This window comes from Cryptotermes secundus, unplaced genomic scaffold, assembly GCF_002891405.2.
Source record: "Cryptotermes secundus unplaced genomic scaffold, Csec_1.0 scaffold5, whole genome shotgun sequence".
In the NCBI taxonomy this organism is placed as follows: Eukaryota; Metazoa; Arthropoda; class Insecta; order Blattodea; family Kalotermitidae; genus Cryptotermes; species Cryptotermes secundus.
In genome coordinates this window covers 5,280,985-5,292,758 of record NW_019724742.1, presented here as the reverse complement: position 1 = coordinate 5,292,758, position 11,774 = coordinate 5,280,985, and the positions used below count along the sequence as shown (strand labels likewise).

Here is an 11,774-nt window from a genome sequence, read left to right as displayed (position 1 = left end):
ACAACACATGAACAGCGATAAAAACAAGAAGTGGCCGCTGCAGCACCGTAGATATAGGGCATGTACCCTGAAAAATTTTAATTTGAAAAAGAAAGAGAACAAAGATCTTATAGACATTTTAACTTGAATTAAGGTTTAAAAAGTGCTAATTTAAAAATCAAATCGACGCGTGTAGATTAACAAAGATTTTATACAATTAGAAAGACTGGGATTTTTACATTTTTAACAAGCAGTGTAACAGTTACGTGAGTGATACACACCTGATGATGGCCATTTAGGGCCGAAACATGTAGTGTGGAGGAGGAAAAAGAAGTAAAAACTACAATAAAATTGTTGCACTTAAGACGGTATTTGTCCATATATATAGTGTATATTTGTGTTTAGTATGGTACTTTCAGTGAACTCATTTTTTCTCAAACAGCATTAACTGTTACTTTTTTGTAATGAAGATGCAGCACATTTTGTGTGGGACAGGTACTTAGTTTCCAAACATTATTTAGATGAAATTCAGGAATTAAAGGGCTGGCTAAACTGTATGCACGCACATCAGCAAAGTACGTATTTCTATAAAGCCCAGTGTTGGATTTGTTCTTCTCTTGATATCTCCAGTCAGTGCGAAAGGGCGCGGCAGTAACAACCGTGTGCCTCTCTTCCCAACTGCCACAATGTCAGCAAATGCATTCAGTTCCCACGGCTGTCATGGGACCATCTGCTCCATTTTATAGCATCTTGCCTCCTCACTTGTTTGCTGGCCTTTACATCTTTGTGTCACCAGTAAGTGTTGTCGCATGTGATTGTCTGTTTGATGGCTGTGCTGTAATCATGTGTTCTCTCTGCCTCCTGACTGCCATTTGCTGACAGTTTCAGCTCACAGTCAGGACTTTAAATGTAACATTAAATCACGAAAAGATAACTAACTAACTAACTAACTTACTCACTCATGGAGCTGAGCCCTTCTGGAGGAGCCGCCAATTCTGCAGCTACTCAAGAATTTCCCAGCATTTTATGGAACCTGAAGGTTCATTACCATGTTCACAAGAGCCCTCCACTTGTCCATATCCTGAGCCAGATCAATCCAATCCATAACATCCCATCCTATCTCTCTAAGATCCATTCTAATATTGTCCACCCACCTATGCCTTGGTCTTTCCTGTGGTCTCTTTCCTTCTGGCTTTCCCACCAATATCCTGTACTCATTCTTCGTCTCCCCCATTCGTGCTACATGACCTGCCCACCTCATCGTCCTTGACTTGATCATTCTAATTATACTTGGAGAAGAGTACAAGTTATGAAGCTCCTCATTATGCAGTTTTCTCCAACCTCCTGTCACTTCATCTCTCTTCGGTCCAAATATTCTCAACACTCTGTTCTCAAACACCCTCAGTCTGTGTTCCTGCCTTAATGTCAGAGACCACTGTGTGTTTAAATGTATTTGGCTGAAACCATGAAGTCCCACTTTGTCATGAACCATCCAATGTGCACTGACCTGCTTGTTGTACAAAATATAATAATTCTGTTGTTCTATATAACGCCTGTTGCTGTTTGTGTTCCTTTCTAATTTTGTTAGATTAATCCAAAATGTACAGGACTTGTTCTGTCTCCATTGTGAGGACCAGTGATAGAGCAAGCAGGAAAATGCAAAAATCGCTTTGACTTCAACTATGACAATGTCCTGAAAAGATTTTAGTGCAAATAATTGTTACAGAAATTATAATAGTAATGTCATGTCTATTAGTGACTGATAACATAGGTTCTGGATTGGATGAACAGGTTTATTTACCAATTATACACACTACCAGTAATCACAAGTAATTATAGCGCTATCGCTATTTCTACACTTTGTAATTCACTGTTAAACACTAGCAATTAAAACACGGGAACTATAATAGTCTCGCTAAACTACACACAAAGTTTTCTCTTCACAGCCACACTCTTGCAACTAACTCTTAACTGCCCTGCAATGCACCGCTCTGTGCTCTTAACGCTTTTCCATGATGGCAGGCTCTCAGCTATAACTACTTGCACATGACATTTGTTGTCCCCTATAAACCTTTGGAACGGACCATGGGTGGAAAACACCTATTATTGCAGACATGTTTACAGTTCTGTTGCCTAGCACTGGGCATGGCATGGGCCAAATTGAAAACACAAGTCATGTGATTGCTACCCAGTGGGTTTAGCAACAAGCTATATCATTTGTCCTATTGTTGTGTGCATGTATCACAGGGAGTTTACTGAGCAGCTACCTGGCAGTGTGTTGACATGTCACAGCAATGTGTTAGATTTCCTACTGCAACTGTTAAAAAATGCGCAATGAGATGAGCTGTGGCACGTTATACTTGATGAGGCATCATCCAGGACTGCAGTAAGGCAGGTACATGTTCTTGTAGGCAGTTTGTGAGCTTCTGTTTACTGTTGATGCTTATGGTGATCACAGAGTATGTAAGTAATGAGAGAAGCAGCTGTAAGTGCTGTAAAATCAGTCCACATAATCAGAAAGAGTAGCAGTGGTTTGGCACGGTGACTTCTCTGAATTATCCTTGCCATTTGTAGGACACAACAAGAGGATGATGTCTCTTAGAAGTGCAGCATGCTGTTAGCATGAAAAATTGCCTAATATTGCATTCTCACTTGGTGTATGAAAATGACTTTGTGAACGTTAATGTCTTGATGTTTCTGTGCCAGATATATTGACAGAATTTTCTTTAATAAAATGTTTCTTTGTCACAAAAAGTCTAATCAATAAGAAACAGTCTGGTTGACCTTCAGTGTTGAGTCTTGTAACTGCAGAAAACTTACTCAGCAAAGTAGATTGTTACAAACAGTTTATCAGGGATTCATTTCTCTTCTTGAAAGTGAAACACAAGACTACTTCTTATATCTGGATGAAGCAACAGATCATACTTCATACTGAACAATGAAAATGTAAGAATTCTTTTGTGATCCAGTTATTTTTCACATGTGTGGTCTCAAAGATCTTGGGATCTACCTCACTTTTTATCATTTGCGATTTGTAAAACAACATGTACAGAAATGACATCACACACTAGAAAAATTTGAATAAAATACTGAGAAATATATTTGAAAACATATTGTAGTAACTCTGCTGTGTCGCAGCAAGCATGCACAGAAGAATAGACTCATGCATCACTGAAGGTGGCATCATTCAGAGCTCTTCCCCCCCACCTCAACTTTTTGGCATAGGCAATCAAGATCGCTTCAACTTAACATACTCATTCTGTCTCTTCCCAGGTCTTCAACAGGCTTAGTGTCCTTTTAGTTCATATGATGGCTATTAAGAAAATAACCTCCGGTTAACTGTTAACAAAACAAGCAATTGAGTATTTCAGGAAAACATATCATAGGGTTATTGTTAAAGAATTCTCTGGTATATATAGCTTAGTTTAGTAGTTTACTTGAATGTAGTTCAATTTAAGTTGGTTTGGTTTTCATCCATCCTCAGTAGGACTTCTGACATGAGACACATCATTATGGTACATAACTAAAAAATTATAGAAATTGAGGAATTCAGTTAAGTTTCAGTGACGCACAGTACTGCACCATAATATAAATATAATTATTGGACCCAGCATTTAAAGATCATCTGCTAATTAATATGAAACTACAAATATGATTCCTAACAGTTGGGTATCTGATCTTGTTTCCAGGATTTCTTCATCAGAGAAGCCTATATTTATGAATTCTGCAAGTACTGTTAACCAACCATGCTTCAGGAGTCTCCACTGATGTTCGTTAACATCTTGTTGCAAAACATTCCTTTGTCTAGAATTTATCAGTTATAGAAACATACTATATTTTTGGAAAGCTTTAACTCATTGTTATGAATATGTGCTAATTTGTATCCTCTGGATTACATTTTCTCTTATCATATGAATTATTGCAATCTTGAAATCTTATAGCTAGTCCTCCTACATGACATCAGTATGTCACTTGTAGGTCACATTAAGCTGAACTGGTGATGCAAGTAGATGTTATTCCAGTTACCAAAATGTCATGTAATTTGAAATTGATATGTTCACATCTCTGCATGAAAACACATTGTGCTGCAATTAGTAAGGGGGGAGAACATTTCAATCACAAGTTAATATCATTTGCTGTAAAAATAATGCACGTATTCAGAAAAATTCAAATAAGTGGCAAACAATCATGCGTAGTCTATTTCATTAGGACAGAGGGACACAATATATAGTTCTACTGCTGCCCCCAGTGTGGAGACAAAAATTAGATTCTTATGAGTTACAAATTGGAAAACATATCTAAAATTTGAATATATATGGTATAATCTAACATAGGAACTCCCTTCCAGAGTTAAATTATTTTATGTAGACAGTTACAGAATTTTGATATTGAGTGAAGAGACTGTGCTTGTGATTGGCTGACTTGGTAGTGGTGCAGTAAACTGCTGTGTTCTGTGGACACTATTTCTGGTGACTTGTGTGTCAAGGATGAACAAAATATATGCTTCAAAATAAGAACTCAGAAGACTGATAACTTACATCAGCTCTGTTCAGCAATGCCACAAGATTACAGTTGCCTCCAACTGCGAAACATTAGTTGTAGATAAGTCCTTGGGGATTTTTTAGGTCATTTCATGAAATGTAACTTATTTCATGACTGCCAAAGTGGATAGTGAATGGTTTCTTAGTTGCTGGTTTAATTCTGTTCATTCAAGTTTCTGTGTGTAGTTACTTCTGCTACTGTAATATCGCAGTATTATATTTATTACTGTATATGCAATTTTTCTTCTGGTTTAATTGCCCTTCAGATCAAGAAAACTGTCTCAGACACCAAGTATAGATAGTGGAATTGTTAGTGAGCGTACAGAAACAAGATGTTACATTTTACCAGTTTTAGCCTATAGTATGAATGATATGTTATGCATTACTTATTTATATGTGTAGGGCAAATATGTGTTATGTGGCTGGTGTCAATACTACTGCAGGGAGCTTGGTACACTCTTCCATTCTAACTCTACCATCCCTTCCACATGTTATTGTCTCCAAGACTGGCACCATCATGATAGATATCATTTTAAATGTTATACTTGATGATTCATACAGTTCTTCATTTAGAGCCTTGATATTAAATAAGCCAGTGTGAGAAACATCTTTCTTGTGAATTCATGAATACAGTTAGGGCTTTTAATTTTAAACTGTAATTACTAAATCCTTTAGATTTTGTGAAGAAATAAGGCCTAAATGGAAGCATAGCATTCAGAAGATAATCAATGGCAGTTTAGATACCTCTGGATTAAGGTAATATCAGAATTTATCTCTAGGAAATTGACTGCTGTGAATACAGTTATTAATCCTGTTGCTTTGATATTTGACTGAAGTCAGATGACCATTCATTACTATATAGGGTGATATTCAACCTTGGTCCAGATCAAGAAATAGTCATCTCCTTTAGCTGTGTCATTTGACTTCATTCATTAGGCTATGAAAATACATTTTTGTTGCTTTCTTTCCATATTTGTACCATAAAATTACATTATATTACAAAAATTGTGAGAAAATAATATGCAGCAAAAGTATTAACATGACTGTTCTTTGAGTGAAATGTACACAAACTGTGTAGATGTCAGACTTTGAATTTCAGCTAGATAATGACTGTTAGCAGGCCAAAGAAACTGTGCATGGGGTGTGACAGTGCAGCAATCATTTGTGAGGTTTCTGAAAGCATACCAACACAAGAAATCTTCTATAGGTGTACAGTAGATGTGTTGTTAAGAAAGATGTAAACCTGATGGTTTCATAAGCTGGGGCTTACTTTTCTATGACCACAAGGAGAATGATTGTTTTATGTGCATAAGTGAATGGTGTATGGTATTTAATTTTTATTAAAATCTTTAATGTTTCTGTTTGGAACTCTAATACCAACATTTTCTAAAAGTGAAGGCCAAGTAAGGTAGCCAGAATAGTGTTCATTATAAATAATGTCTGTCAAATAGTTACCCAAAACATAGTTTGAGGCATTATGACGTTTAAAAAGAAATGTATTGTAACATAAAGTAGCAGACTTTCAGTGGACATGTTCAAGTCTACTAGGAGTCAGTGGTGGTAAGAGAATTCCAAACAACAGAAGCATATTCTAGTTTACAGCTAACTAGGCTGCTGTAAAGCATCAGAAACAGCCTAAAGAAAAACAAAACTATTAGTGGTGGTCCACAGTAGTCTTACCAGCTGTAATAAGAAACAAGAAGTTCTGGGAAGAATTAATAATATACTTTCCTTTGATACCACATGTTCTACATAGAAAACTATGTTTCCAGCAATTCTACTGTTGCATTTATTCGTGGCTGCAGAAAGGCGTTTGCCAAGCTGTCGGCTAGCAACAGTAGGGTGATACAAATATAAACACAGACTGATGGGAGGATTTATGAAGTATGCTGTTGAGGTGGGCTCAAGTGCCATGATATACATGCCAAGTTACATAGAGATTGGTTGAAGCATTCAAATGTTGATGGGGTGGATACAGACAGCAAGATGATCTCATTAGCTTCCTTTTACTTTTTTTCAAAAAACAGGAAAATAAGCTAAAATGACACCAAGGCCTATAATAGAACCTGCATGCCAAATACCAGAATTATGAAGAGAACCCGATGAAAGCCAGCATATTACTTTCTTGGAGAAGAAACAATTTTTTGGCAGCATTAAGTTCATATGGTTTGCAGTACACACGCTTTTAGAAATGATAATCTACTGCCATAGTAAACAGTCTTATTGAGGTTATATGGCAAAAAATTTTTACATCACCACAAATATCAATAATTATGAAACTTCTATGTACATAACACAACTTATAATGGTATATTGTATGTTTGTCTATTAACTGCTATATGTTTCAGCCATGGAGGCCATCTTCAGGCAACTGGTACATTCATTATTGCTTTGTTATGGATATAAGCACATCTTGCTTTAGTGCCAAAGAAAATTTCACAAAGAAGGCATGATGAATGTCCATAAGAGTAACTTTGGGTTAATATAAACCCACAGAGTGCAATTCATTCCAGACAGAAAGCAGTTCACAGTGTTTTGGATCATATTGCTAGGGACCATTTCATAGGCCCATACGTTTTGCCTCAGTAGACTCAGTGGTGCTGCTTACCAACATTTTTGGAGCACAACTTGCCAGATTAACTGGATACTGTCCTACAAATGACGTTCGTGCATGTCGATGCCCCAACCCAGTTTTGTTATGCCACCAGAAATTACTTTGAGACTGCCTACACCAGGTGATGAATACATACATACATACATACATTTCATTTCACAAGTCCAAACAAATGGACATGAAGGTCGTCATACAAAAATTTAAACAAACACACAGATAACGAAATAATTAAAATTAATTGCTTATGTTATGCTCCACATATTCAGAAACTGTATAAAATGAATTATTCATAAGATATAAAAACAAATTTAAACGAACACACAGATAACAAAATAATTAAAACTAATTGTTTATGTTATGCTCCACATATTCAGAAACTGTATAAAAGGAATTATTCATAAGATATAAAAACAGCCTATTTTTAAAACTAATTCTATCCTCTTTAAGGCTTTGAATGGTTATGGGCAATCTGTTGAATAGTTTAATGGCAGTAAACATAGTACCTTTCTGAAAAGCAGACAGATTCGAGTTTGGCAAATATAATTGCTTTCGATTTCTTGTATTCAAACCATGAACATCTAAACCTGAACAAAATTTAGTTTGATTATCAATCACAAACATCATCAACGAGAGAATGTATTCACATGACAATGGCAGTATATTCAATTTCTTAAAAAGATCTCTACAAGAGTCTCTAGGTCCCACTCCAGATATAATCCTTATTACTTTTTTTTGTAATTTAAAAACTCTAACATTATTCGTTGAGTTGCCCCAAAAAATTATTCCATACTTTAGAATAGAGTGGAAATAAGAAAAATACACCATTCGTAAATTTTTTTTACTCATAAAATAAGATAAACTCCTAATTACAAAAATAGCTGAACTAAGTTTAGGGAGAATATACTCTACATGACTCTTCCAGTCTAAATTCTTATCAATCTGCAGACCCAAAAATTTTATCACAGAAACTTCATTTATAAACAAATTCCCACTAGCAACTGCCAGAGAGTTATAGGACTGTTTTAGAGCAAACCTAATAATATTAGTTTTAGTGATATTTAAGGCCAACTTATTAGCTGTGAACCAATTTATAATAGGAGACAGTGTACCCCTGACTTTATGCTTAAGCTCATCATGATTATTACCAGTAACCAAAACACTGGTATCATCAGCAAAAAGAAAAACTTTAGCCAATTTATTAATATATGGAGGCAAATCATTAATGTAAATAATAAACAGAAGTGGTCCCAAAACAGACCCCTGCGGAACCCCTTGTTTAACTCTTTCCCAATGCATTAAATGCATTAACAAGTATCCTGGCCAAATCATTCACCAGACATGAATTTTCTTGAATTTTTTTCCTTTTGGGGATATGTTAAAAATTTGATGTACACTTTAGCAGAGGAACTGTTGCAGCATGTTCAAAATGACTGTACCTCTGTCCATGACACTCGTGGTATTTTTGATGTGTTCAACAATCCATGCAATGTTGGGCTGAAGCTTGTGTTTCAGTGTAAGTACAACACTTTGAACATCTACTGTAACCTCAGACTCTTGATACCTCCTGTCAGTGGAATATAAAACTACATTTTTGGTAAATTGTTGCATTATTTAAAAGTTTGTGATGTTGATACATTAGTACAAATATTATGTTTTTGGATATTATCCAATGTCTTGTCTTTATTTAAATACCATCCTATTTATTTTTCAAAACAAAACGTTTCAGAAACTGGATTCTGTCTCTGTCTTCAGGTAAAACCTACTCAGTTGGGCCCCATCGATAGAGCTAGTTCCAACTGAGTAGGTTTTACCTGAAGATGGAGACAGAATCCAGTGTCTGAAATGTTGTGTTTTGAAAAATAAACAGGACGGTTTTTAGATAAAGACAAGACAATGGATAATGTTCAAAAACTTAATATATTTGTCTGCATTATTTCTTGAACAGAACACTTCTGTTATTGATAATGTTTGTCTGACAAATGTTTAATTCAAGGTGTACTGTCCTGTGACATTAAAAGCTACTATTGCGGGGAACACCATGATGATTATATTTTGTTGTTCAGTGGGTAAGGTAATAGTGGTAAAAGACGAGTTGTCATTTGCATTGTCCACTCTTAACTCCAATTTCCTTCCAGTGTCTCTGCCACAAGTTACGAGGTACTAGCAGAAAGTTCCCGGACTTGGTCAAAAACGAAATGCTCCTTATTCAATTTTGGCTGTCGTATCCTTCAAGACAGTCTCTTTGGGAACATATACAGCGATCCCATCGATTTTTCCATGCTTCGAAAGCACTGTGGAAGTCATTTGCCTTAACTCTTTGACTGGCGCGGGCGTGTTTTAACGCCCGGACGATGCCAGCCGTTCCCTGGCGTTGGCGTGTTTTAACGCTTTGACAATCTCGTCCCTTCTTTGCTCTCTTGGCACTCATCAACCAAAGACATATATATGATAGTTTTTGTGCATGTTTGTAAAGAACCCTTGTAAACTTTGTGGGGGTCTATATTACTGTCAGAACCCTCTGAGAAGGTAAAGGTCAGAAAATATTTCACATTCATTCAGTTTCACCATAGCTTCTTGCAGCAAGTGTCTTCGTGTTCCTACAGACCAGCTGGAAAATGTTGTGAACGAGATTTTTTCTGATGATGATAGTGGCGATGAAATAATGATTCCTGAATTGGATGAAGTTGATAGTGACAATAATACAGTGATAGACAATGATCCACAAGACAGTAATCATGAACATTTACCTACCACGAGTGCGGTGCCTGACACGCCCATCTCATGAACGTACGGAGACATTGTACCCCCAATATTTCCATTTGCTAATAGTTTTGGGATCAAAATTGATATAACACATAAAATACATCCCTTTTCATGGATTAAAATTTTTTCTGGATGACGACTTGGTAAATCACATCACAACTGAAACCAATCGCTATGCTCACCAGCACTTCAACACACATGAGTTAGCTCCTCACTCTCGAAAACACAATTACAATTATGTCACATCAGATGAAATCTAGACATACTTAGGAATTGTGTTCATGACAGGAATCGACAAACGCCCTGAAATTGAAGAATATTTGTCCACTAGGCCCCTATTTCACACCCATGGTTTGGACAAAACATGTCTTTGCGGTTGAATAGTTTCATTCTATTCAAAAAGAACACAACAAACGAAAAATACAAGAAGAGAAATTACAGATTCAAAGATTTTATATTGGACTGTGTAGAAAAATGACTGAACTAAACAAACAGTGTGGAGAAGGAGAAAAGTCAAGGAATGAAGTGGATGATGAATCTATTGGGTCAGACTAGAGTGCAGTCACGCCTCCGCCCTCGACCTTGAAAAGACCACCAGTGAAAGAGCCAAAATCGTCTAGAGGGTGGGTTGAAAATTCACAAAATGGTCCATGTTCCTAACAGTAACAATAAGAAGAATGGTGCCCTGAGAAAGTGTCGCGTGAGTGCTAAGCACAAGGTTAGAAAAGAAACAAGTATCATGTGTGCAGGCTGTAGTGTGGCTCTCTGCAAACTTTCATGTTTCAATGTTTATCACACGAAGAAAAACAAATAAAGAGGTGTGGAAAAGCATTTATTGCATAAAATATTGTATTTTAATTAGTTCCCAAAAATTTCGTTTTTGAAAACCAATTTTTATTGAAGTTGTTTAGGAAAAAGTAACTACATGCACTTTAGCGACATAAGGTTTAAAGGGCCTGCCAGGACAGGGGTGGGATTTAAATACCCTTCGTGCCAGTCAAAGAGTTAATGCTGTCGAGTACTGCTTGCGGTTGATTCTCTTTGAATATCACACACTATTTCAGAACATTGTCCCTTCTGTTTCATTTTCAATTTTGGAAACAAAGCAAAATCACAAGGGGCTAGGTCCGGTGAGTAGGGAGGATGGAAAACGTTAACCATGTTGTTAATCACAAACTCTTTGTTTTTCAGGGACATGTGGGTGGACGTATTATCATGATGGAGCCAGTTGTAGTTTTGCCACAGTTCTGGTCTTCTTTGTCGCACATTTTCTTTCAAGAATTTCAGAATGTCACAGTAAAAGACAGAGTCCACCATAGTGTTAGGAGGAACAAATTCACAGCGAACAATCCCCTTTACGTTGGAAAAAACAATGAGCATGCTCTTTGTTCAACTGTGGACCTGCCATGCCTTTTTTGTTCTTGGTGACTGTGGGCTTTTCCACTGTGACAATTATTGCTTTGTTTCTGGATCAAAACCATAAATCCAAAGTATTTCACCCCTTATGATCCTAGAGATAAAAGTTGTGTCTGTGTTAGCCTTCTCTCATAGCTCAAGACACATTTATGTGCCACTGCTTTTGATAATTTTGTCAAGAGTTCGGGGGAACAAACTTTGTGGCAGTGCTGTGCATGTTCAAATTTTCTGTTAAGATCTCCTGGAAAATTGCATAATTGATCTCAGTGGTGTCTGCGAGCTCATGGACTGTTCGGCAACGGTCTTCATGGATGAGTACTCAGAATTTTTCCACATTTTCTGTTGTTTTCTGGTGCTTATTTTAGTTGTTTTGGTAGAAGATTTACCGAGCTTCATGCAAAACTTGATGCAGACATGTTGCTTGATTTTGCCATCCATCACAGACAAAATGAAACAAAATC

General features: G+C 36.6%; 1 protein-coding gene across 1 annotated transcript in view; it reads left to right on the top strand.

The window, feature by feature from the left end:
- LOC117282009 overlaps positions 1 to 5,205 on the top strand; it is a 106,949-nt gene extending 101,744 nt beyond the window's left edge. Inside the window, exons 22-23 of the mRNA XM_023848377.2 lie at positions 610 to 774; positions 3,669 to 5,205. Of these exons, the coding sequence (XP_023704145.1) occupies positions 610 to 725 (116 nt within the window). The 3' untranslated portion in view covers positions 726 to 774; positions 3,669 to 5,205. The remainder of the gene's footprint in view (positions 1 to 609; positions 775 to 3,668) is intronic.
- Positions 5,206 to 11,774: the final 6,569 nt, after the last annotated feature.